Consider the following 26,565-nt stretch of genomic DNA (forward strand, 5'->3'; position numbering starts at 1 on the left):
ATTTGTCTTAATAATGGGTTTTAAAAGATCAAAACCATTATTAACACTTTTAAAATATACAAAACATTTTACTTCCGCTCTTGTTTGCAGAGTTATAAGCGGTGTAAACAAAGAACAAAATGCAAGATGATGAGGCCGAAGGGTCTGACAGTGACTGTTTGAAAGAAGACACTTCAAGTTCGGAAGGAGAATACCCAGTTTATGACAAAGTATATAAAAAACTAGACGAATATAACAATCTCATTAATTTGATAAAAAGACTTGTACCTAAAAGCCTATTTTTGTGGGAGAAAAACACAGGCACTTGTCTCAGAAAAAAATTTCCTATACCTTATTTTAACACAAGGTACTTAACTTGCATTTTAGAAAAATGTAGGGTTGTGACGAAGTTCCGTTATATGCCGCGTAATAGGCTGTTAATCCCACTAAAGCTTGTTTTATCGTAAATCTAAATTGATTTATCTTTACAATGGTGTATAACATGCCTACATTTATTGTCAGAATCACCCGTAGCAATCCTACCAAAGTATGTCAATCGTTATAATTTTGCAAACCGCTGAAGAATTGGCAATAAACGCGTCATGCTCCTTGTATATCTCGGTTTCCGATTGGTCAATTCTATGGGAAAGTCTAAATGATTCTCGGAGTTATCTGATCTTGTTTCATTTCATACGTAAAGTCAAAAGAGAGTCTGAAAGACATTGACGTCATAGGAAAATTTGTAACTTATTAGACATACCACAAACAACACTTGTTAGATTTTTTTCAAGGTATATCTTACAATTTTACTTACTGTATGTTAAGTTCTATTCATACGAAAACTAACAGGTTTTTTTTTAAAACGATTTTTATAATAAAGCATTTACTGCGGCCGTTTATTGCCAATTCTTCAGCGGTTTGCAAAATTATCAGGATTGACATACTTTGGTAGGATTGCTACGGATGATTCTGACAATAAATGTAGGCATGTTATACACCATTGTAAAGATAAATCAATTTAGATTTACAATAAAACAAGCTTTATTGGGATTAACAGCCTATAACGCGGCATATAACGGAACTTCGTCACCACCTAACATTTTTCTGAAATGCAAGTTAAGTACCTTGTGTTATAATAAGGTATATATATAGGAATTTATTTCTGAGACAAGTGCCTGTGGAGAAAAATCATTAAATGGCAGAAGAGGGAGGGTATGAGGGGTCCTGATCCCGAATTCCCGTGCTTAAAAACATGAAATGCCGAAATCACGGGCTTAAAAACACCCAATCGCGGAGTCCAGATAAAGGTCCTATCCCCCCTAGCAGAAGGATAGATAGTGGGTTACTTCTGGTCTAGTGCAAAATATTTCAAGCATATGCCGGATGGGAGAAATTTTGGAGAGTTGATTCGAAGTACTGAGAAGGACGTCAAAACTCTTCTGTTCATATAGATTTTTTTTTTATCATGAAAACAGAATTTCTTGTTGCATTGAAGACTCGTTGGTGACCTTCTGCTGTTGTCTGTTCTATGGTTGGGTTGTTGTTCTTTGACACATTCCTCATTTACATTCTCAATTTTATTACATTAATCATGTTAATCCATGGATTAATTTAATTTTAGCCCTGTGAATCTGCCACTGCATATATTGTGTATCAGATGGTTACACTTGATGCTTTTATGACACAGTAACACTTTATATGTTTTAACATCATGAACATGTTGATCAAGTTTACATTTACCCTACCAAGTAAGCATGACACAATAAAATCATCAGAAGATATACATGTATGTATATCAGAGATATTTTACAAAATAAAGATGTTTGTATAGTTTGAGTTATCTTCCTTGTTACAAAAATAATTTTCTTATACATTATTCAGGTGCATTTGAAATTGTCTTATTATGTAGAAGAAACATTTTGTTTTATAAAATAAATAGAAAAGAATACTCTAACTTTAGGACCTTAAGGTGGACTAGAAAATTACATGTTTTCCTATTTGTAATTTTTTTTGAAAAATTGATTGTAAATAACTTAATTAGAGTTTTCCAAAAATTATCGGATACATTAGAAAAGAAAAAAGAAAACAAACATGAACCAATAACCTACATGAACTCATCAGGATTATAATGGTAATTGCCTCATATTAAGTTAACATTATCACACCATAATTTACATAAAAAATAAATGTTATTCAGCAACATATAAATAACATGAACATGTACTTAGATACAAATGTATATATAGAAGGTAATACATTTGAAAATGGAAAAGGGTTTTGACACACTGTCAAAGAGACAACAACCTGCCTTAAGAGCCGAACACAACCCTAGGCCACCAATGGTTCTTCAAAACAGCGACAAAATCATTGCAATAAGGGGTCAACTTCTGGCCCCAAAACAAAAACGTACACTAGTTCAGCAAAAATATATGATACCATTAAAACATATAATTAACAAAAAATAGGAAAAACATACAAGACTATCAAAAGACACAGTAGGAGTATTTTTCTAAGGAAGGTTTTTGACAGGGTAGGATGTGAACATAAGAGATAAACCTATTTTTTTAATTATTTATCAACTTTATTAATTTAAACTACAAATAAACTGAACTATCAATGATTACTTTTAGTTTGTTATACAGGGTTGGTAAAGTATTACCCGTTCGGGAAAACCCTGGCAATATGATTTTTTAAGCTCATATCAACACAAAATAGTAAAGACTTGTTGTACTTTCATAGTATTATAGCTAAATATATTCACTTTATACAGGTAACCATTTAGAGTCATTTCTAGAAGATTGAAAATTCAATTTCAACCCTTTTCTCCCCTTCTTCAATGTAGGCAAATTTTAACATTTCAGAATACTTGTTAATTTCCATGTACCGGTATTGTTTCAAGAATCCAAACTTTAAAAAAAATCATTTAATATCAGTGTTTATGTGAATTAATATTTTAAATTTCTATGCAATCATATTTCTAAATAAACACCCTACAGGGTCAAGTCATTAACACTTATCATTGCTTATAGAATGAAAAGACTGAATATTGTTATATCTGTCCTAATCTGAATAATTACTAATTAATTAGTGATGTACATGTTCCAGATCGTATGCGTATTTGGACCATACGCGTACGGTCTGGACCGTATGCATACCTTTTCAAAATACTCATATGGTCAGACCGTACGCGTACGGTCTGACTTATATTAAAAAGTTGGTCAAGTTTATTAGATACAAATGCATATAGCAGATCAACATAACTTAACTATCAAATTAATATAAAAGAGTTCAATTGTAATTGACACAAAAACTTTATATTTTAATTATTTTTTAATTCACGCTAATTTAATATGTTAATCTCTTGTATTAAGCATGTCAATCAGTAATACATTACTTGCATTATGAATTGAAGATATCGGAAGTAAACATAAAGTGACTTATTAAAGTGTTTTAGAATATTTAGCAACTTTACCAAAAAATGTAAATGCAAAAGAACATGACTGAACTGTATTCATGAAAGTGCTAAAAATATTACGTTTACTTGAATTGTGTCACCTTGGTCGAGCGTACCAAAATAGGATTCAGATATACAATAAAACAAATACCTAATTTCAATAGACCACTTTCGAGTTCATCCGTCACCGGAAAAAACTCGTCAATTATACGCGCCTATATCACCGTCATTTGTGCGTTTAGGGGCGTCGTCACTTCCTTCCAATGTTGAGCGAGTGGTTGGAAAACTATAATTCTATATTGTACGAATTATTCGGCAAATTGAATTCTCATAATTGACAATCAACACTGCTGTCATTAGGGAATTGTCAGTAAGTACCTACAGAGCAGCCATTATTTCTAGTTTATCCTGCACAAAGACGATCACTAAGACGCTTGATGAACGTAAATAGTGCAGGGATACAGGCGAGCCCCTCTATCTGGTAAATGACGTCATAAAGGCGTGCATAATTGACGATTTTTTGCCGGTGACGGATGAACTCGAAAGTGGTCTATTGTTCGTTTGTTCATTTTATCTATCTAATTGTAATAAATTATCAATAACAATTTGTTAAACTAAAAATAAAGATTGTTTCAATGATACCCATATATGATCATATAACATGTACGGTCAGCTTGTACTGGACCGTACGTGTATACTCATTTGGTCTGACCGTACCCATATGGTCGGACTGTATTTCCAAATACTCATATGGTCTGGAACATACATATAAATTAGGCAGTAGTAATTTTTCTAGCATTTTCTTGGTAATTCTTAATGTAAGCTAAGATAATATACACAGTTTGACCAATCTAGACGTGAGGGTGATATAATAGACTTTTAGTAGAATTATTGAGAAAGGCCTTTTCCATTAATATTTGTCTAATGTGTGTTTACCTGTTTACTTGTCTCATATTTGCTAGAATAGTACTTTTTCAAATGTATACACTTGTATTGTCAGACTTTCAAACAAGTAAACTGATTTATAAATCAAAATGTGTTTATAAATATCTTAAATGTCAAATGAATGTATTGCATGTGAGTTTGATCATTAATCCTCTTTACAATTTAGGCCAGTATTTTATATTACCCAGTATTGCCCAGTATTACCCAGTAAAACCAAGTAAAACCCGGGTTTTCCCAGTATTTCCCACTGGGCTGGGCAATACTCATAAAACCCGTGTTTTTGCCAACCCTGTTGTTATATACATATACATTTGTATATGGAGTTGTGAAATTGAGGATTTTATTATTACAACTTCAGATTCGTCCTTCATCCAGTCTTGCAACAGTGCTGCCTGAGGTTGATGTGTCAAAATGGAGTCCAAAGGGCCCTGCTTGTCTTCAGTATCTTTGCTTAGTACCTTTTGTATCAGTCTACAATCCAGATTATCAACAAAGTTCATCAGCAAGAAAGGTCAAAATATCTGTTGTTCACAGAAAAAGACGAATGAAAGAGGTCACGGGAAGAACTAATTGCAGAAATATTCTTGGTATAAACTGATTAATTGCTTACTCCAGTTAAGTTTACTATCTATTGTTATTTTATTTTGATCATTTGATTGATGGCTTGACAGATTATTGTGAACTTTTTTATGCATTTAAGAAGAGAAATAGTAATAAAACATACATATTTATCTTGTATAAAATTATATATTTTAAGGTTTGTGATTTCTAACTGTTATTTATGCATATAATCCTTGACCAAATTTTCATAGTTCAATGGTTGCATGAGAAATATTACTACAATTGATATTTTACATCATTAAAATGTATGAGGACTACATTGTACATGTACCATTAGATATTCTGGGGTTAAGGTGGGAGTATTAGGAGGAGCTTTTTGCTTACATTTATTTTCACTATGGTACAAATTTGTTTCCTACATTTGTGTTACAGAATACTCATTTACACACAGTCTAGTGAAAAGATGCTGGTACTTATTTTCAGTTCCAATGTATAAGACAATTGTTTGTTATTCATTTTCAATTATTTCACAACTTGTATAAATTTGGGGTTTAGATCTTGACATATTATCATTGTATGGATAATTGTGTATTAATATTAATCCATATGTTGATTCTAGATGTTGTTAAGTTAATGTCTCACTGATCTTAGTCCAAAATCTCATTCTATATTTATTCATTTAAAATTTGCTGGGTTGTCTCATTGACATTATACAAGTACATGTGTCTCCTTATGTTTACATGATGGAGGAAGACACAACTTATTTTTAAATAGATTTAGTCTAAATTTAACTTTTTTCAAAAACTACTGTAATAATCTAAATGGATTTAACCAGTAACATTTTTTTCTTATGAGATTCCATAAAAATCTTTAGAGATTTGATTTACAAAATTAATATGAATACATTTTTTTTAGATGAGAGAAGATTGAGAAATGCTGCTAATGAAAATGATTTTGAAACAGGTAATAATTATGAAAATAATATAAGATAATAAGATGTAGTTTAGTTTTGCATTTAGTGTTAATGTGTGCAACCCAAAGTGAAGAAGTAATGATATATTATGATTGGACTCATCTCAGAGTATGATGATGACCTGAGGATGATGATTTACGTGAAAAAAACGTACATTTATATGTAAGTCATATCAATCCTCATTACATGCCTTTATGACTAAGTCAAGTGATTAAGTATATATATATATCTTATGCCGGTCAGTTACATGTACACCTAAAATAACTGTTGGTGAGTTTTGCATGAATTAATTCAGTTGTAATTAAGGTGTATACAATAGATTTGATGAGGTTTTTGTCTTGCCTTGACTGAGTCAAAGGGAGACATAAGTATGTTGACTGAGTCAAAGGGAGACATAAGTATGTTGACTGAGTCAAAGGGAGACTTAAGTATGCTGATTCTGGTAGTGGATTCAATAATGTATCAGTTTGTGATAAGATCTAGTTTATGGTGAACCACTAGTGGAAGACCAATGATATTTAGTATGCAGTTGTAAAAGCATTCACTACAAAAGTCCAAAAGTCTGAAAAGACCAGTTTTTGTCTCGATTTGCATGAACTTTTACTCGACATTCTCTTTTTGTATGAAATTTTTGTAAAAATTCTCGACAAAGTCTTAATTTGTCTGAAATATGTATTAATATTCTCGACATTGTTCTCGACTATCTTTATTGTTTCTCGATTTTTCTCGACATATGTCTTGACAGTATTAACATTGTCTGAATATTCTCGACACTTTCTCGACAGTCTAAAATGTGTCTTGATTTGTCTTGACCTATTCTCGACTGTCTTGAATTTGACTCCATAAGTCTTGACATATTCTTGACATTCTTAATGATGTCTGAATATGTCTCGACACATTCTTGACATTCTTAATGATGTATGAATATGTCTCAACACATTCTCGACATTCTTAATGATGTCTTAATATGTCTCGACACATTCTCGACAGTATAAATTTCATCTGAATTGTGTATCGACGCAGTCTTACAGTCATAAACACTTTCTTGAGCTGATTTGTTTTCATTTCCATTATGGCTTAACTAGACTAAAAGAATTAGAATACAATATCACAATGCAAATTATAAAAACAACAATTTGGTCAATAATTGTTTATTAGCCATATAAACATTGAATATTATGCATGTAAAGTGAAATATGTCTACAGTATGAGTGATTTCAATTATTAAGCACTTATTTATCATATGTATAAATTAACATTTGTAACCCACATTTAAATAGGTTTATATTTAACCATACTCACATTTGTATTTGTAACATTTTCATACCAATATTTGTTCTTATCAAAATATTCACATATAAACATTTTAATACAAAATATTTAATTGCCAAAATTTTGTTTCAGTAATAATAAGTGTAACTTGAAAAAGAACAGTAAATTCTAGAAAAAGAAATAAAGCAGAATAAATATCCTGTACAATGGTTGTAATATGAAATTTGGAACTTTTTTTTTTCAATTACAGAAAAAAGTAGGATGTGAAATGTGTGGTTTGGTTTCCACATTTTGGCACTACGTTTCTGAATTTTTATAGAAGTCGTTATCCTCATTGCTTTTTGAATAAATCAAACATATGCAAATTTATATAAAAGATATAACAAAATACTGAATTTATCAAATATGGGTCCACTTTCTACATGATAACTTTTTACTCACAATGTTAAGGTAGATCATATGTAAGTTTCCTGAGATACATTTTTTTAAACTTTGCTAAAATGAAGATTTCTATATGCTCTTTTAAAAAAATAAAATAAAAAGAATGGGCCTCTGTGCTATTTTTAAAACTATGAGTCATTGAAAAATTGTAGGATCGTGCAAAAACACATTTTTGTGCAAAAAAAAATAATCTATGAGATAGAACTTTCATTGAAATAAATTGTGAGAAGATATGTTTTATATAATAATATGTAAATATAAAAAAAGGGGTCACTGAACTGTTTTCTTGATACAAGTAAAAAATCCCAATCAGACCAGTAACCTTTTTTACTAATAGAGTTATCTCCCCTTAAATGGCTCAGTTGAAAAAATGTCTCTAAAACACAAAATGTATGGTATTTGTTTAAATATTTTGGATAATGAAATAATTATATACCGATTGAAGGAACTCATTAATTACAAATTAATAAGAAATACTATAATAATATTAAGTCTTATATATCATTATTCCCATTTTTTACAGGTTAAATACAGGTAAATGCGTAAAGGTGGCAACTATTTATTTTGGAAAAGTTAAATGCAAGAAAATGTTGGAAACGTAATACACCCTTTGAAAGGAATATCTCATAGAAAATAGCAAAGTTGACTTCCATTTAAAAAATCTCTTTTTGTCCACTTTTTTTTTCTTTTGAACAACTCGTTCCATATACAGCAAGAAAATACATAACAATGTACCTTTCCAAGTATATAAACTATTTATCTACTTCATACAAAATACATACATGTATAAATGCATATCTAAACATTTAAAAACCATATTTTATTGTCTTCTGAAGCAAATACAACTGGATTCCTTATTTTATCAAAACTAAATATATGTGTGTCAATCTTTCTGTCATCGGTGACCAAGAATAGTCCAGACTGTTCCGGAATGGGAAACATCTCCAATTTTACCCACATGGTAGCTTTATCTAGATGGTTGTGTTTGAAAATCTTAGAGAAATTGTGCCAAAGCGACGGTTTGTCCTATGTGAAACACTAACACAATAGTCATGTGAGCGTGATGCTGTCGTCTGATGCTCTGTTGTTGAGAAGAAAATTTGTCTTTTTAACTCGGCATCCTGTCTTTGGCTGAACTTAAGATATGTGACCACTGGGTCTATGTCAAATAACTCATAATTTTGGTCATATATATTATTGTAATTGTCTCTTAGAATTGATAGATCCTCACTTTGTAATATGAATCTTTTCGTAGATGCTGTAGATATATCTTGATGGTGAATGGAATTTACTTTTTCTGCCAAGCGGCACAGACTTTATTTATAATTTCACCACTCAAAATATTGTGAGAGCTCCAATCGTATATCTGAAATATGAATTAAGGAAATTAATTTATGCATACTAGAGTAAGTGAATGAGATGTGATAAATTGTATCTTAACAAGGCTGTATTCCTTAACTCTTGAAAGCCAAATCAGCAAATTGTAAATAAATAATGTTAAATGCTGAAAACCATCACATATAGCTTGCTCATGTGAACCCTCATATGCAGTATCTCAAGAAAAATGCGACAACCATATAAATCTTGTCTGTCTTGTGTTAGACTAAATACATATGTGTTGACTTTTAAACCTGAAGCAATTGTTTACAACTGTCTTAAATAAGGTACCTGGTGTTCAGTTGTTGTCGTTTGTTGATGTGGTTCATTTTTCTTTTCATTTCTCGTTTTTTTATAAAAATTAGACGGTTGTTTTCCTAATTTAATGGTTTTACACTAGTCATTTTTTGGGTCCCTTAATTAGTAGAAGTTGTTTGGTATGAGCTAAGGTTTTTTGTGGAAAATCGTTCTTTGGTCTTTAATGGTTTATTTTTAGTGATAATTATGAAAATGCAACACAAAGAATAACTTGCTAATATGCACCTTGATTCAAATTTCACCAAGCATTTTGACCGTATTGCAAGGCAAAACATAGATCCCTACTTATAAAATTTCATTACACTGCAACAAAATGCTTTGACTATCACTTGTCAAGGTGTAAAGTACAAACAAATATCAAGTCAATATCTTAAAGAAGATAAAAAAAAAGGGGGGAAGTAATGATTTGAGTGAATTTTCAAAGTCCAAGGACCATAACTCTGATGCCAAATTTGATGCAACTCAAAGCGCCTTCATTTTATAACCTATCATCTATATGTAAGATGTTGTGGTCTGCTCGTTGTGGCTCATTATTGAAAGTCATACGGTGACCTTTAGTTTTTAATGTTTTCGTCTCCGGTGGACAGTTGTCTCATTGGCAATTATACCACATCTTCTTTTTTATGTTATCAACTTACCCGGTATGTCTGCATCACTGTTGATTCTTCATGTCCGTGTTGTAAAATTTGTCTGGTCACCCAACTGTTTGCTCGTTCCAAAGGATAAAGCCATCTATCATACAATGGTCCATAGTCTTCATAACCCTCTGGGATATGATGTAGCAGGTGTGTTGTGATATTCTACAAATAAAAATATTTTAAACAAATGAAAAATTATAAATTCATACAGTATTATATAGTACTACATCTGAAAAGAAAATTATATAAACCTTAATTCTGACTACAGTACTGATACTGGTTTAGTGTCTGTCTGTTTTCTTGGACATAATGAAATTAAGTGAATCTCATCATCCACAGACAAACTGTGGATTTTCATAGATTACCAAGTCTTTTGATTCTGTTGAATTAATTTTTATTTGACAAATTTTGCCAATAAATTGTTTCACATAATCATATATTAAAGAATATTACTGGTTAGGGCTATAAACTTTAAAGTTAATAGTACTATTTAAAAATGTAAACACAAAACCGCTTTACATATAATGCACAAGGATGCAGGAAAATAAATAATTTACATTTATATTTATTCAAAAACACTTTAATTATAAATATAAATGTATTATAAACATAAAACTTCTGATTGTAATTAATGCATATCATTAACATTGCAAATACGGTATATTTGTACACAACATTTCAAATGTATTATACATAGTAAAATAATTTAAATGTTGTTTTGATAGCAATTAGGAAAAACAATCCAAACATTTAATGAATTTGCAAAAAACCTTTCATCATTTGAAGTTTCCTATCAGGATATATTTGAATGGCTTCACAAACCCAATCATAATATTAAAAACACAATAGAAATGGCATTTTCAATTTACAAGAGCCATATACATGTCAGCTTGGCATTGACGCCATGTTCATTGTTATTATATCACCTGTAAAACTTCAAATAGAAAACACAAGTAGATGTTTAACCAATCAATTATCATCTTTTTAACCTTATATAAAAAGTAAAACTGAATTCTTGCACATTATTGTTTGCTTGTCAACATGGAATATCAACGTCACTACCAGCCAACCTTTACACATCTTAACAATGTGAGAAGTAACAACCAGATAATGCATCAATACCAGCCAGCTTATTCTCTGCCAACTAGTAGTAGATCAACAAGTCAGATGTCATACCAGCAAAATACGGTGAGTTGCAAATACACTATAGTAATTAGTTTAAATAATTAACATGTGAATAATTAATATAAGGCATTAAAATCTGTCTAGTAAAGTTACTTATTTCGGTTTTTTATTTGGGAGGACAGATAGAAAAAGAGGGGAGGAGTGTTAATTACTCTGTATAAAATAATAATATTCAAATACAACCATTATAGACCCAATAAACCATTTCAACTCATTTAAGTTTCATTATTTTCTCACCTGTTTATGAATATGAACATGAATATTGCATTTTTAGAAGTAAAGTTATTTTTTTTATCATATTTTCTAATAATCAGATAATGTTGCTTTGCTTTATATATCATATTTTATTTTTCTCAGCATAAGCAAGGCCCTATTTTGCAATTTGATGTTGTTAAGTATTTAAAATCTTGATATTTAACATAATTGTATAATATTTGATTTAAACAATGATTTGTATAGTCTAACTATGATCCATGATTAACATAAACATTAGTATCAAATTTATGATACAAATTTTTTTTAACAAAATTGTCTTCAATTATATTTAAGGATGTTTGCTTGTCGTGTTTTGGAAATTTTGTCAGCTTTTGAAATTCTCTGGTTTTATCCATTTGAATGCCTTAAAAAAATTTGACCATGAACCCACATTTTTTCTTTGTATAAATCTTATACATGTATAATTATAAGCCATTTGTGAAAGTCTTATAAATCTTAATTATATTAAATAGTTTTTGAGAACTTTTAACTGGTCAATGGTAAAGCTAGAAAAGTCAAGAGAGAACATTTCTGGCCAAAATTCCAATGGCTAATATCTCAAAAACAATCACATTGACCCCTATATTCTTTTTGATTTTTTTAATCCTCAACTTAACCCCTATCAATACATACTAGTTTTTGGAAAGTTATTTATTTTGAATCTGAGCAGCAAACATCATTAACTGATGATATTCTGATGGTAGGTCATGTCAAAATGTTTTTGATACTTATATCATGCTGATATACCAACAGATATTTATTAAATGAACACTCTCTGTGTAATTATAATTAATTTTTCAACATATTTCTTGCATTCCATGAATATAGGTTGTAAATTATAAAATATCCTTTTTGATGTTTATAAAAACAATTTCATCTCAGTATAGGTGTTGCTCATTGTTGAAGGCCATACAGTGGCCTATAGTTGTTCATTTCTGTTTCATTTTGGTAGCTTTTGGAGAGTTGTCTCATTTGCAATCATATCACATCTGCTTCTTTTGGAAACATCTGTGCAAAAAATTATGATCTGATCTTCTAATGGTTTAACTGTGGACCCTTTTGGCCCCTTTTTCCTAAACTGTTTGGACCAAAACTCCCTAAATCAATCCCAACCTTCCTTTTACGGTCATAAACCTTGTGTTTAAATTTTATAGATTTCTATAAACTTATACTAAAGTTATGGTGCTAAAACCAAGAAAAATGCTTATTTGGGCCCCTTTTTGGTCCCCAATTCCTAAACTGTTGACACCAAAACTTCCAAAAACAATCCCAACCTTTCTTTTGTGGTCACAAACATTATGTCAAAATTTCATATATTTCTATTTACTTAAACTAAAGTTATAAAACAAAAAACAAGAAATTGTTTATTAGGGCCCTTTTTGGCCCCTTATTCCTAAAATGTTGGGATAAAAACTCCCAAAACCAATCCCAACCTTCATTTTGTGGTCATAAACCTTGTGTTAAAATTTCATAGATTTCTATGCACCTTTACTAAAGTTAGAATGCGAAAACTAAAATTATTCGGACGCCACAGAAGACAACGCAATCATGAAAGCAATATACGACGAAAAAAATTTCTATTTTTGCGGTCGTATAAAAATTTAATATAATTTAAATCATTGTGAAATTATTTTTAGTGGATATGTTATTTATGGATTTGCTTACAATTTATAAAATAGTATTTAAATAGGTTAAATACTGATCAATACTAGGGGTCCTTGTTGAAATAAAGGTTAAAATGTAACAATACTTTAATGTTGTCATTAGTTTTTGTCAAGCCTTCGACTTTAGTCGAAAAAACGAGACTAAGCAATCCTACATTCAGTTGTCGGCGGTGGCGTCCACAAATATTCACTCTGTTGTTAAAGTTTTTGAAAATTTTAATAACTTTCTTAAACTTTACTTGATTTTTACCAAACTTGGACAGAAGCTTGGCCCGAGAACACAGTTATTTCATAGTGCATTTCTTTTAGACAATAAATTTAAATTAAAAAATCGCACCTGCTGTTTCTCAAAAATATTTTTACAGTGTAGGGTACTACCAGTGAGACAAATAATATCAAAATTATAGAAACTTCTCCCAGCTCTAACTCAAAATATTGACAATTCTGTATTAAGGGTGTGTAAAATTCAGTTTGACAGCTTCAGACGTGATAAAATTTGACCTTTTAGAACTGGTCCAATTCACTACTTAACAAAAAGTTTCAGCACCAAAATTTTTTTGCCATGAATTACATCCCCCTACTTAATATTTCATGCATTTAATATAAAGAAATAAATTGGGAAAGTGTATTAAATAAAACATGTTAGTTATACACTGTTTACACAAGGGACTATATTCCTAGAAAACGAAAACCAAAGGACGATAACCGTGTCCTTGGACCTTATGATCATAAGATAGTATCCAGAAGAAAATTATGTTTTAATAAAATTCCATTTTTTCAATATTTTACATGTAAATGGACTAAGTTTTTCTGCGGGGAAACATTACATTCACTCTGTGGTTAAAGTTTTTAAAATTTTAATAACTTTCTTAAACTATCCTTGGTTTGAACAGAAATTGGACAGAAGCTTATTTATGATAATAAGATAATATCCAGAAGTAAATTTTGTAAAAAATAAATCCATTTTTTCCATATTTTACATTTGAATGGACTTAGTTTTTCTTCCAGTTAACATTACATAAATGTATTCTGTGTTTAAAACAAGTGTTGAATGTGATTTAAATATTCAAATAATTTTAAAGAGTTATCTCCCTGCTATGTTATACAAATGAACATTTTTAGGGCCTCCTTATAGCCTAACAGTGAAAAACTGAAGAAATAACATAAAATGAGAACTAACTAACAATACTTTTCAGATCACTAATATAACAATTTAAGACTAGTAGAAAGTTACTTTCACTTGAATGTCATTTAATCAAACCATTCAATAATACCTCTTATTATTTTGTATATTCTGTAAACAAACTTATATTCACAGATACTTCTTATCACATTTAACTTTCTCTAGCCAGTTTCACAGTGATTTAATTTCTTGTACTTTTATTATACATAATTGCAGTCCCCTTGATAATACTAGAGCAAGGAAAATTCACATAATTTAGATTAATTTAAACTTTAGAGATAAATTTGTGATCAATCCTGCAGTAGATACAATAAATTTTACAATTTTAATGCATCTTTGGAATTGAACATGATGAGTCTAAACTGATTTTGATGAGTCTGGGACTCATTGACTTGCCTTAGAGAGAACCCTGATAAGATATGCACTACAAGTATAAATAAAAAAAATCATTGAAAAGCAGGGGTGGATTAAGCGGGTTTTACATAGGGCACCCCCCTTTTTGTGGGAAAAAAATGATTGCTTATATAAATCACTGAAGCATGACTGATGCAGGGACCCTCTTAGTTAGTCAGTGGACCCCCTCTTGTGAACATTTCTAGATCTGCTACTGAAATGGACACTTTTCTTTTCACTATAAATATTGACTAAATAAATAACTATGCTGTGTTTTGTGAGGCTGCAACCTTTTGATTATCGGGAGGGGGGATTTCAATTTAAGACAAACATCTTTTTTCTTTGGCAAAAACAATCTATATTTTTGGGGACTAGTCCAAAATCAATTTGTTTTCTTTCAATTTTAGCATCATATTACACATAGTCATAGTGGCAGCTGCATGAGGATGCAACATACATATCCTATTTACTGGTCAAAAACAAATATTTTTTTCTCTCCAAAACCTGTAAACAAACTTATAACCACCACCCCCTCCTAATCAAATGGTTTGTCTTAAGTGCAACATTACCATTTCTATTTTCACCTGGATAAGGAGGTTAAGTTAGGAAAGGCTTTGAAAAACAAACGAAGAAAATCTCTAAAAATCCTACATTTATCCATCTGTCTAATCAATCTGTCTGTTTGTCAATGTTCACGAGATTGGCAAACACAGAAAAAATGTCACATGATACAACGTTTCAACCTTCACCTTGAATCAGCTTCTAGCTCTGTCGTCTGAACTATATCATATATGCAGCTAAGATGTCAGACAAAATTTCCTGTTTATTAACCTTTTTGCATAATAAGATGGGACTCAGTTATTTCAAAAAAGGTAGACAATATTCAATTGTTATAGTCACTAATAATTATGTGAGGGACTATCCACTAGGATGGGGGAGGGGGATGATTTTTCTTAAAAAAATTATCATGGTCAAGCCATGAAGCAGATGACAAAAAAATATATATATTTATAAGAATATATTCTTAGCCAGTTTGTCCCATGCCGTTAATATACAATGTAAGTGTTGAATATAGAAAATTAATTTGAATAAAGCGCCTATAAGGGACTGTGCAATATTTATATGAGGGTTGGGCTAGTGCAAACATGGACGGGCACATAATTTTTTTTAGGCGAATAATGAGTGGGGTGAAAAGTTGATTAACTAACATATGGGGGGTGCACACTTTTGAGGGCCCTCATGGGGTTTTTGATTATGTGATTACTTGGCTGTTTTTTTAATGATTATTTGATTATTAAGCCAAATATTTCATGATTATTTGATTACCTAGGACTGTATTTTTAGTTTATGATTATTTGATTACTAAAGATAAGCAAATATTTAATGATTATGGGATTATATTGGCAAAAAAATGGTGATTATGTGATTACTAGGACCCCCCCATGAGGGGCTCGACTTTTTTAAAAACCCTTTCATGTGTGCATTTTAAAACAATTAAATCAATTCAATTCTATTCAATTCTTTATAACTTTAAGCACATTATGCTTATCAGAGCAATAAATACAAATACATTTCTATAACACAATATGACATAAATCAAGAGTGTAAAAGATGAAAACTATATTTTTTTAAATCAAATTGAATAACAGCACTTTAACAAATCAATGAAGTGAGGATGATTGTTAGTCCATATACTTATACATTATCTGAATGCATTATGTTTATAGGTCTAAATGTTCTTATTTAGTATACACATATTTGTTATTTCTGTGAAAAAATTTAAAGAAAAATCACACTAGTGTTTCAAAAAGTAGTATCTACATTGTATTATCATATGGTGGAATTAAGTCGACAATTAAACATGAAATTCAGAAGTGGCATTATAGTAGACAAATATAGTGTTGCAAAATCTAGTACTTTTTATATCTTTTTAACAGAGATTATCCCATCTGTACCATCTCCCTTTTTCCAAAGATCTTTCTCAAAAGTCATAATTATTTATTAGCTTTCTCTTTTAACAATACATACATGTTAACATGTTGTGCTACTTTTTTCTTTCACAAATAAATTTTTTACTCTTTGGTCGGGTTGGTTTTCTGTGACATTCCTTGTTTCCATCTGTAATTTTATTGTTATTGACCTCATCCTATTTCTTTATATAAATCTGATTTTTTTTAATTTTCAAACAATGTATTATGATAATTTGTGTTGATAATTACTTAATACAAACAACTAACAAGAATAAAATTAAAACTCTGAGATGGGGAAATATGAACTTTTTGTTTAAAGAGTATACTTATATATATATAGCTAATTAGCTAAATAAACATGATAGATAAACTTAAAACTATTTTGTCCAGGGTAAAACAGTTAAGATGGTTACACTAAAGACTGGTGTCTGTGTAAATGGTGAGAAGTGAGGGTCTATAGATATAGGAAGATGTGGTGTAAATGCCAATGAGACAACTCTCCATCCAAAAAACAATTTAAAAATTAAACCATTATAGGTTAAAGTATGGCCTTCAACACGGAGCCTTGGCTCACACCGAACAACAAGCTATAAAGGGCCCCAAAATTACTAGTGTAAAACCATTCAAAAGGGAAAACCAACGGTCTAATCTATCATTGATATTAACCATTTATATCTAAAATTAATAAGTCATTTTGCAATAATATGTCATTATAAAAACAACCATTTTTTTTTCAAGAAACCAGTCATGGTTACTTCTAGTACAGGGGTACTTCTAGTACAAGTTATTTGTGTCTACTTATAAGTAAATTTTGTTAGATTCAAATTTCATTGTCGATGAAATTAAACATACATGTTGAATAATGACATCTGTAAACATACACATATGGTAAAGGACAGACACTCATGTTTGATAAAAAAAATCTCAAAGAAATTAAGATAGTTTGACTTTTTTTACTTGTATAAGTTAAAAAATTTAATGTCCATGGTACATACATGTAACTAAATTAGCTAATAAAATAATATATTAGAAAAATTAAATAAAATACACTTGTATCAAAGTTGTATGTTTATTTTTAAAAGTACCTGTATCTTACTAATTAACTTCTTTAAATAAATAAAATAAAAGTAACTTGTACATGTATGTAGTACTCTTGACTGTGATATTTCTGTACATTTCCGCATCTTTGGCAAATAACAATTTCTTAGTTAATTATTATTGTTCTATTACAAAGGCAAAATACTCAAATAATTGCTATGACTAGATAATAAAATAGTCTATCAAAAAGGATGTCTATGCTCAAGTCTTAATTTACTGAATCTTTTAAGAGTTCACTGATTTTATTATCATGTTTCCATATTTTATTATGCATACAAAAGTGATTTAATTTACATTGCAAATTTCTTATATAATTTTCAGATGCTAAATCCTTCCTCTCAAGACATAACTATGGCCACACTACAGAACTTTAATACACAATCTGACAGAGGAGATCAGCCACCAAAATGTGATCTAAGATGCAAGTGCTGTGCTGTACAAATGGCTTTTGGACTAGTGTGTGCCTGTAATCTGACCAAAGAAAGTGTTGGTACACAGACTGATATTTTAGTTCTCAACATGACTACTGAAGACTACTTCAAACCAAAGACAACTGCCTTTAAGCTATTACAGGTAAGACAATTATGTATTTTATATTTTACTAGACCTTTAATTAAGAGTATCAGTTGAACATGATAAAAGTAATATTGCATTCTTGTATAGACATGATAGATGTAGTAATACTATCATACTTTGAAAAAATATAAAAAATAAAGGATCTGTTCCAAAAAAAAAAGTACTTTTATTTTCTAAACTAAATTCTAACCAATATCTTAAAAAGGAAATTTGTATTAAAGACATTTATAATCAAAAGAATGTTGGATTAGATATTGTCAGATGTGATCTTAATATTATTTATTTCTATTAGAAAGTAAAACAAGTCTTATTATATCAGAAATATCCTCTCATACATTTAGAAGTGATATTTTCAAACTAATGAGTTACCAGTATGATTGATAATGGTCTATGCATTCGTTATAGAGAGTGTTCAATGAAAGAAAGTAACATATTATTATACTGTATTAGTCTGGTGCTAATTTAGCATGATCAAAACTACCATTCAGAAGCATACTACAATTTGTACATTGTATATCAACAGAAACAACACATTTAAAGTTGAAAAGATGATGATCAGTCTGAATTAACCATAATTAGAAAATCTTAACATTCAGCAATTATAAATATATCAATTTATTAATGTTTTCCCCCCATTTTCTAGCATTTAAAAAAGTATAATTTAAGTTTTAAAGTTATCCAATAAGTGTCAAATTGTAGATTAGCTTTAAACATTCAGTGGTAGTTCAGATACATATTCAGGACAAGCCATGATAATGAGAAATTTATCAATTAGAATTGTTCTTATAGGGAAGATAAATGTGACTGACATTGCCTAGCCTTCAACAATAATCAAATACTTCAATTTAGCATTAAGCCCCATTTATACAAATTAATATCTAAAAATGTTTATTTGCTTATGTGTCAATATTTATTTAAATGACCTGCTAATTTTAAATTGAATTGTAATTGAAGAAATTATAAGTAATTTAGGTAAAACAGGCAGTATGTATGACCTTCAAATATATATATATTTTCAGTTCTGATAGCAAAAGTCTATACCATGCACTTAAAACTTTGAATATTTAAATATTTTAAATCCATGAAATAAAACTGAATTGTACATGCTGTAACTTACAATTGTCATTTCGGGGCCTTTTATAGCCGTCTATGCAATTTTGGCCTAAATTTGCTTATTGTAGTAGACTGTACAGTGATTATTTAGTTAAGTGTCATTTGGTCTCTTGTGGAGAATTGTCACATTGGCAATAATGAATCATACCACATCTGCTTTTTAATATGAAAGAACTTAATTATTTAGAAGAAAAATTGCCAAAGTTTTATATTCATATTTTTACAAGTTTCTAAGGATCATTATAATATATATAGCACAATGTTTTTTGTTCGAAAATGCATTTTGAGGGGAAGCGACTATGAAAAAGTGCATTTTCTGAAGGAATCTACTTGTGTATCTTGCTGTTTGTATTATAGGCTTAACTGTCCCTATTTATTCTTTAGATATATTTTAAAAGCCTTTTCAAAGGTATCTTACTAATTGTTTAATTTTTTAACCATAAATAAACATCAAAATCTATTTAGTTTTGTCTCTACTGCGAGTGTATATAATAATCAGTATAATTATATTCAAGTATGAGTTAAAAAAAAATAAAGTCTACTCACCATATTTGAAAGGAACTGCAACAACCATAGTTTTTTTGGTAAAATTGTATGAGTATCTCCTAATAGTTAATTTGAAATAAAATTAAAAAGATTCAAAATAAGATTCAAAATTTATCAAGGAAACTCAAATGTTACTATGTGACTTTTAGGTAAGCAGGAAGAAGTCTAAGGACTTAAAGTCACAGAAAAAATGAAAATAATTGCAGTGAACATACTTATTTCAAAATGCTTATGACAAAAATGATACAAGATTTTATAATTTAAATATATAAAAGCAAGATCTTCAAATATTGTCTTTTTATGACATATTCATTATTCAGTTTAGGAATTTGTTCTTAAGGAGGCTAATGCAACGGTACAAAAAAATCTGCAAAAATTGAAACATTTGTTTTTTTCATTAAACATTTTATTTATTACATCTAAAATTAGTTGTTACTTTAAAACAGTTGTTTTGGCCCCAGATGACTTTTAAATTTTTTAGATGATTAAAAAAGCTCCCTTGTTGGTAAAAAACGCCATTATTTTGCATAGAAATTAAAATAACTTTTTTAACTCATTAGTGACCTATATTTTTTTCAAATGAACTGATCTTAAACTAAACATTGTAAAATTTAAACCATTTCTGTAGTTTGGTTCTTTTTTTGTTTCAATTTTACCTTTTTTCTCCTATAAGTTCAATAGAAAAGTACTGTAAATTCAGAAATTATTGCGATTTTGTCATTTTAAACTTAAATGCGATTTTAATTTTTACAATTTTGAGAAAAGTCATGCTTTATTCAGTTAAAATATTACAAAATGTGAATTTTTAATTATTGCGTTTACAACTCTGTCGCATTAATTGCAATAATAAAAACCTCACAATAATTTCTGAATTTACAGTACCTTAAAAAAAATGCATGCTTTTTTCAAAGGTAGATTGTGAGCTGAAATAAACAGTGACCACATATTTTTATTTATTTATTTCCATTAAGAATAGGATAATTTATTTATAGAAAAATAGTGAAATCCTATGTTTGAAAAAAAATAATTATTTAGACTTGCAAGCCCCCTTAATAGAAAAAAGAATGTGTGGTATGATTGCTAATGAGACAACTCTCAAAAGGACCAAATGACACAGAAATTAACATCTACAGTTCACTGTATGGCCTTCAACAATGGGCAAAGCCCACACACATAGTCCGCTATAAAAGGCCCAGACATATTTCTTGGTTTTGACCCCCCTGGGAGCAAAAAATAGCTGGATCTGCACCTGAATAGAGAGGGGAAAGGTACCAAAGGGATATCCAAACTCATATATCAAAAATAAACTGACAGCACAATGACTATATATAACAGAAATAGGGGTCAGGTCAGTGAACCATGAAATTGGAGTAAAAACTTTCATAAGTCATAATTACTCATTATTAGATTTAAATCTCATATTATACAAAACTGTTGTCTGCTCTATGGTTAGGTTGTTGTCGCTTCGACACATTCTCCGTTTTCTTTCTGAATTTTAAAACTGATATAAGAGTTTAAGTAATAATTCATAGAAAGTCTCATGAAGTTTTTTCAATTTATTGCAAGAAAATGATAAGATTGTCGCATATTTTTAATATTACAACATCACTTCTGACAATTTATCACTTATGGTCACATCTAAGAAGAAGAAAAAAATTGGATACAAACACTGAAAATTGCAAGATGAACCTGGGCATGTAATTATGGCCTTAAATGGACCTTTAAGGGCAAAATTGATAATTCTTGTTGTTTTAAGATAAACGTCAATTTTAATGTCCCATCTGCTATTTCTATGTTCTCTATTTTCCATGTTCCTAGATCTTTCTGTCAGTAAAGATTGTTGCATCATTTCTTGTTAAAGTTTCCGGTCAAGGTAGATTTCAATGACGTTTAAGTCACAGCTACTTTAAACTTTTAGAACATATAAAAAAGAAGATGTGGTATGATTGCCAATGAGACAACTATCCACAAAAGACCAAAATGATACAAACATTAACAACTATAGGTCACCGTATGGCCTTCAACAATGAGCAAAGCCCATACCGCTTAGTCAGCTATAAAAGGCTCGGATGAGACAATGTAAAACAATTCAAACAAGAAAACTAACGGCCTTATTTATGTAAAAAAAGGAACGAAAAATAAATATGTAACACATGAACAAACCACAACCACTGAATTACAGGCTCCTGATCCTTATTAGTTGTAAGTGAAATTAGTGTTCTGACCAAGTTTCATGGGTTATTGAACATTGAATTTGAAAATATAGTGTGTCACACTAAGTGAATGTCAGTACATCAGAACTGTATAAGAACTTATTCCTTAATTTCTTTCTGTAATATTATCATTCATTTTATCATATTGATTCATCATTGTAGAACCAGAAAACCAGTGTCCTCCATACAACCAAACTGAGCAGCACATCTGACAAAACTTTTGAGGACAGTGTTTCGGAAGTTATCAACTTCATTAATGATCTACCAGATACACCTAGAACCAGAGAAAAAGTTAGAACAAGGTTCAGAAAAAGAATGTACAACCAAAAGGGATATGAAAAAACCAAGTGAGTATAATTTTGTTTTAAGAAGTGCATGCATAATTCATGCTCCTGCCACCAGGTCAAAAGGGTGTTAAGTTTACCTTTGACCTTAAGAATGTCAGTACATATTTGTCTGTAATGTGTTTAAAAAATAATGGGGCGTAGCATACAACATTCTTGAGTTATATAAAATAGAAGATGTGGTATGATTGCCAATGAGACAACTATTCACAAAAGACCAAAATGACACAAACATCAACAACTATAGGTCATAGTACAGCTTTAACAATGAGCAAAGCCCATACCGCATAGTCAGCTATAAAAGGCCCAATAAGACAATGTAAAACAATTTAAACAAGAAGACTAACCGCCTTAGTTATGTAAAAAAATGAACGAAAAACAAATATGTAACACACAAACAAACGACAACCACTGAATTACAGGCTCCTGAATTGGGACAAGCACATGTATACATATTCTTTAATGAGGCTTGAGGGTGTAAGATTTTCAGAAAAAATTTAAAAATTTATTTTTCATTACAAATTTTATTAATTATCCTTAGTAATAGGTACTTTATCATATGGTACAAAAATCATTCAAAAAAATATTTCTGTGTTGGCCCCAGGTGACATTTAAAATGTAAATATCATTGAAAAAGCTCTAAATTATCTCCCTTTGATGCAAAAATGCCATTTTTTGGCATTAAAATTGATTTTTTTTTTAAATCATTGGTGAACTATATTTTTATTGTTTTTTTCAAATAAGCTGTTCATAAATTAAATAATTGTATAAGTTTAATTGATTTCTGTAAAAAAAAATTCTATTTTGATATTACTGTTTCTCTTATTATAAGTTTGACAGAAAAAAAGGACATTTACAAAAAATGTATGCTTTTTTTTGAAGATTGTGAGCCGAAATGAATGGTGACCAAATTTTTTTATTTATCTATTAAGAATAAGATAAAGTTCATTTATTAATAGAAAAATATAGCGAAATCCTATATCATATAAATAAAAATGTTTTAGACCCATGAGCCCCCTTAATCAGGTTATATATAAGCCAGGCTACATAGCAAGTTATAAGAAGACCAAGAGTAACACCTGCTTAACAATCCAATAAATGGTCTGAATAAAACTTAAAATTGAAAACAAATAACATGTATATAAATCACAGAATTGCATGCTCTCGATTACTTTTGACAAGTGAATAAGTGACATAGTTTACTCAGAGTTGATATGGAAATGTTAATAAAATTAACAGTTGTTGATAGATATATCTTCAGTGAATCTTTGCCACTTCTGTTCTATACAAACAATTAAAGAATCAGGAAACAAATACTGGCAAATAAACTTACCTTACAGAATGAATGAGATGATGATACCAGTTTCTTTTTACTTCTTAGAGGTCTTCTGAGATTTTTGTTCAGTTGTTACATTCCATGTTTCTGGTACTGGCTTTTTAAACTATCATGCAAACCGTGAATTAAAGGTGTACGCAATATATATGAGATATGGAAGTAAAAAAAAATCTTCCAGTTAATCAAAATAAGAATTCTGTTTATGAAATGTCAGTTCCTGATCCTAATAATAGAATGAAGAAGTCTGGAAGACTCGTGAACTTGCTTATTATTCCCAAATTTCTATAAAATAAAATGGTTTAATTATGAAAAATTAAAAAAGACCCTTTCACCCTCTGATGTTAATATTTCCCCATTGTGGCTAACATTGGACACCAACTAAAAAATGGAGATAATTGAATCTTTTATGCAATATGATAACAGTTATTATTATTGTTATTGTTAACAATTCAATATTTTAAGTTGTATACTAGTGAAAGATGTGTTATAATGCAGCATATTCTGAAATTTTGGTGCATTAGTCATAACAGCTAAAACAAATAATAACATTTCAGTTGACGAGTTAACTATATAAAAAACAAATTACTTATAAAAAGAAAATCTGTATAAATATTTACAAACTTAGGTTTATAGAAGTACAGAGATACTAATTATTTATTTTTTTATTTCAGAGAGTTAGCCATAGCAACTGGCGGTAGTGTTAGAAAATTGCAGTGGAAGAAAGCCAGAGAGGCAGTAATACCACCAAAACAACCCAGGGCATCCTTCAAACAAAGGAATATTTCAATTGTGAGTTCCGCAACAACATCACCCATATCTTCCCCTGCTGTGTCTCCGGTATCTACTCCAGCAAATTCTCCACAAACTTCACCCACTCAACCTCCAATGATTTCTCCTGCTTCATCAGTCTCTTCTCATACAACAGAACAGCTTCCACAGACAAACAGTTTAGGAGTTTATTTTAAAGTAGGAGACAATGTCTGCATTGCAAGTGGCGGCAAGACGTATGACTTTGCAACTGTGGAAAAGATATGGACCTCAAGAGTCGACATTACCTACCTAAAAAAAAAGCTGGGCCTAAGCTTTCAACATGGAAGTTGGGTAGTGGTAAACTTTACAAAGACAGTATTCATAAGAACAGTGTCTTTCATTACTTGGGCAAAGTAGATCAAGTAGAAGGTCAGCTAATGCAGACAATAAAGAAAAAACTAAATAGTCTTTTTTAGTAGACAATTTTGTAAAAACATGTAAAGTTTGACTTTTGAAATATGTTATCTTATTGTCATTGAAATTTTATTTTCAGATTTTATCAAAATTTACTAGTAATTTAAGGGCCCTTTATGAACCGAGGCTTTGTGTTGATGGCTTTTCATTGACTAATAATTGTTTACTTTTTTAAATTGTTATTTGGATGGAGAGTTGTCTCATTGACACTCACACCACATCTTCCTATATCTATAAGTTAACAGTTTTGATTATAGGTTAAGCTAGCTGATTGTTTTTTGTATATATTTATGTAAATATTTCAGGTTTCAATTAAGATATATAATATAAAGTACTCATTGAATAAAAATATATTTAATTCATTTAAGACTGTTCTCTCCTCTTCTATCTTAAAACTTGCCAGTAATTGGGAATCCTATAGCTTTGTTTTAAGTTTATCCATGAACTACCATTTAAAAATTTTGCACACTAACTACGACTTTTTTCCATTAAATGTATCACATAGAGTTAAAAATGTCATGTTTACAAAACTATAGAAATTCTTGTTATATTTTCATGGTTTTTGAAAGAAAAAATGTGCCAATGTTAAGTGGAGGAAAAGTTGAGAACAATATTTATTTTTTGACAAATTTTCAATGTATTTATCTTGAAAAAACGCACACAGACCAATTATTTGTTTTCTGCTTTTTCAGTCCCTTTATTTATATTAAATCAATTTGTAATAGTATTGTAAAAAGCTGGTTATTTTTACACAGAGTAGAAAATACCCTTTAACAAGTTAAATTAAGGAGATAAGAAACACAAAGAATACTTTGTTTATTGTTTAACTTAGTTGTCTTGTATTTTTATTGTTAACAGGCAAATATGTTTTGAATGTTGAATTGTCACTTTACTGTTTGTCATCTTACAGGAAAAAATTAAATTTCTTTTTGTCGAGACTTTGGGTTTTCCCTGTGTTATTGTTATAGTATTTATAAGTTCAAAAATGGTTAGTGAGAGAAGTTGTATAATAGGTTCTTGTTTTGGGAAAAAGATATATATAGGTAAACTATGCAAAGACATACTTTGGCGGTTCAAAAGGTGGGGTTCAGTTATGTTATATTATTTTTTCACAGAATGTATGATTTACAATATCAAATATGACTTCAGTCCATTTAAATAATGTATTGGACATTTTGTAATTTGTTTTGTTTGAATATTGTTGTTATAATATATATGTTTATTTATAATGTTTTAACATGATTAAAATTGCTAGCTAGAAAAGAGAAATGTTATTGCTAGCAACTAAACCTATATCTAGAGTTTTGTTTTATTTATTATACGAAGGATTAACAAATGCAGAAAAAATGTTTATATAGATTTACATAGTACTATCTGCACTTACACTTCCAAAGAAAAAATAATCTGCTTTAATTCATTAAGGGGAATAACTCTAACTTAACAATTGGAAAACTAGTTTGACCTAGTGTTAAGTACATTCAAGACAGATTTTAGCATGTCAAGAATA

At 29.8% G+C, this 26,565-nt stretch overlaps 2 protein-coding genes across 2 annotated transcripts in view; both read left to right on the plus strand.

Annotated features, from left to right (window-relative positions):
• The first annotated feature begins 91 nt into the window (after positions 1 to 91).
• LOC134725574 (ankyrin repeat domain-containing protein 54-like) overlaps positions 92 to 26,565 on the plus strand; it is a 31,991-nt gene continuing 5,517 nt past the window's right edge. The window contains exons 1-3 of the mRNA XM_063589509.1: positions 92 to 209; positions 4,737 to 4,965; positions 5,855 to 5,902. Coding sequence (XP_063445579.1) covers positions 120 to 209; positions 4,737 to 4,965; positions 5,855 to 5,902 — 367 coding nt within the window. The 5' untranslated portion in view covers positions 92 to 119. The remainder of the gene's footprint in view (positions 210 to 4,736; positions 4,966 to 5,854; positions 5,903 to 26,565) is intronic.
• LOC134726069 (uncharacterized) lies at positions 10,899 to 26,322 on the plus strand. The gene is made up of 4 exons (XM_063590465.1): positions 10,899 to 11,146; positions 18,028 to 18,279; positions 22,317 to 22,501; positions 24,506 to 26,322. The coding sequence occupies exons 1-4, from the start codon at positions 11,000 to 11,002 to the stop codon at positions 24,999 to 25,001; spliced, it is 1,080 nt and encodes a 359-aa protein (XP_063446535.1). The 5' UTR covers positions 10,899 to 10,999; the 3' UTR covers positions 25,002 to 26,322.

This window comes from Mytilus trossulus, chromosome 7 (genome assembly GCF_036588685.1).
Source record: "Mytilus trossulus isolate FHL-02 chromosome 7, PNRI_Mtr1.1.1.hap1, whole genome shotgun sequence".
In the NCBI taxonomy this organism is placed as follows: domain Eukaryota; kingdom Metazoa; phylum Mollusca; class Bivalvia; order Mytilida; family Mytilidae; genus Mytilus; species Mytilus trossulus.

Excerpts from the sequence above, each read along its gene's own strand:
- LOC134726069 (XM_063590465.1), top strand. The coding sequence starts at position 11,000 with ATGGAATATCAACGTCACTACCAGCCAACCTTTACACATCTTAACAAT. Across the intron at positions 11,147-18,027 it reads TGTCATACCAGCAAAATACG|ATGCTAAATCCTTCCTCTCA; the intron begins GTGAGTTGCAAA and ends TATAATTTTCAG. Across the intron at positions 22,502-24,505 it reads AAGGGATATGAAAAAACCAA|AGAGTTAGCCATAGCAACTG; the intron begins GTGAGTATAATT and ends TTTTTATTTCAG.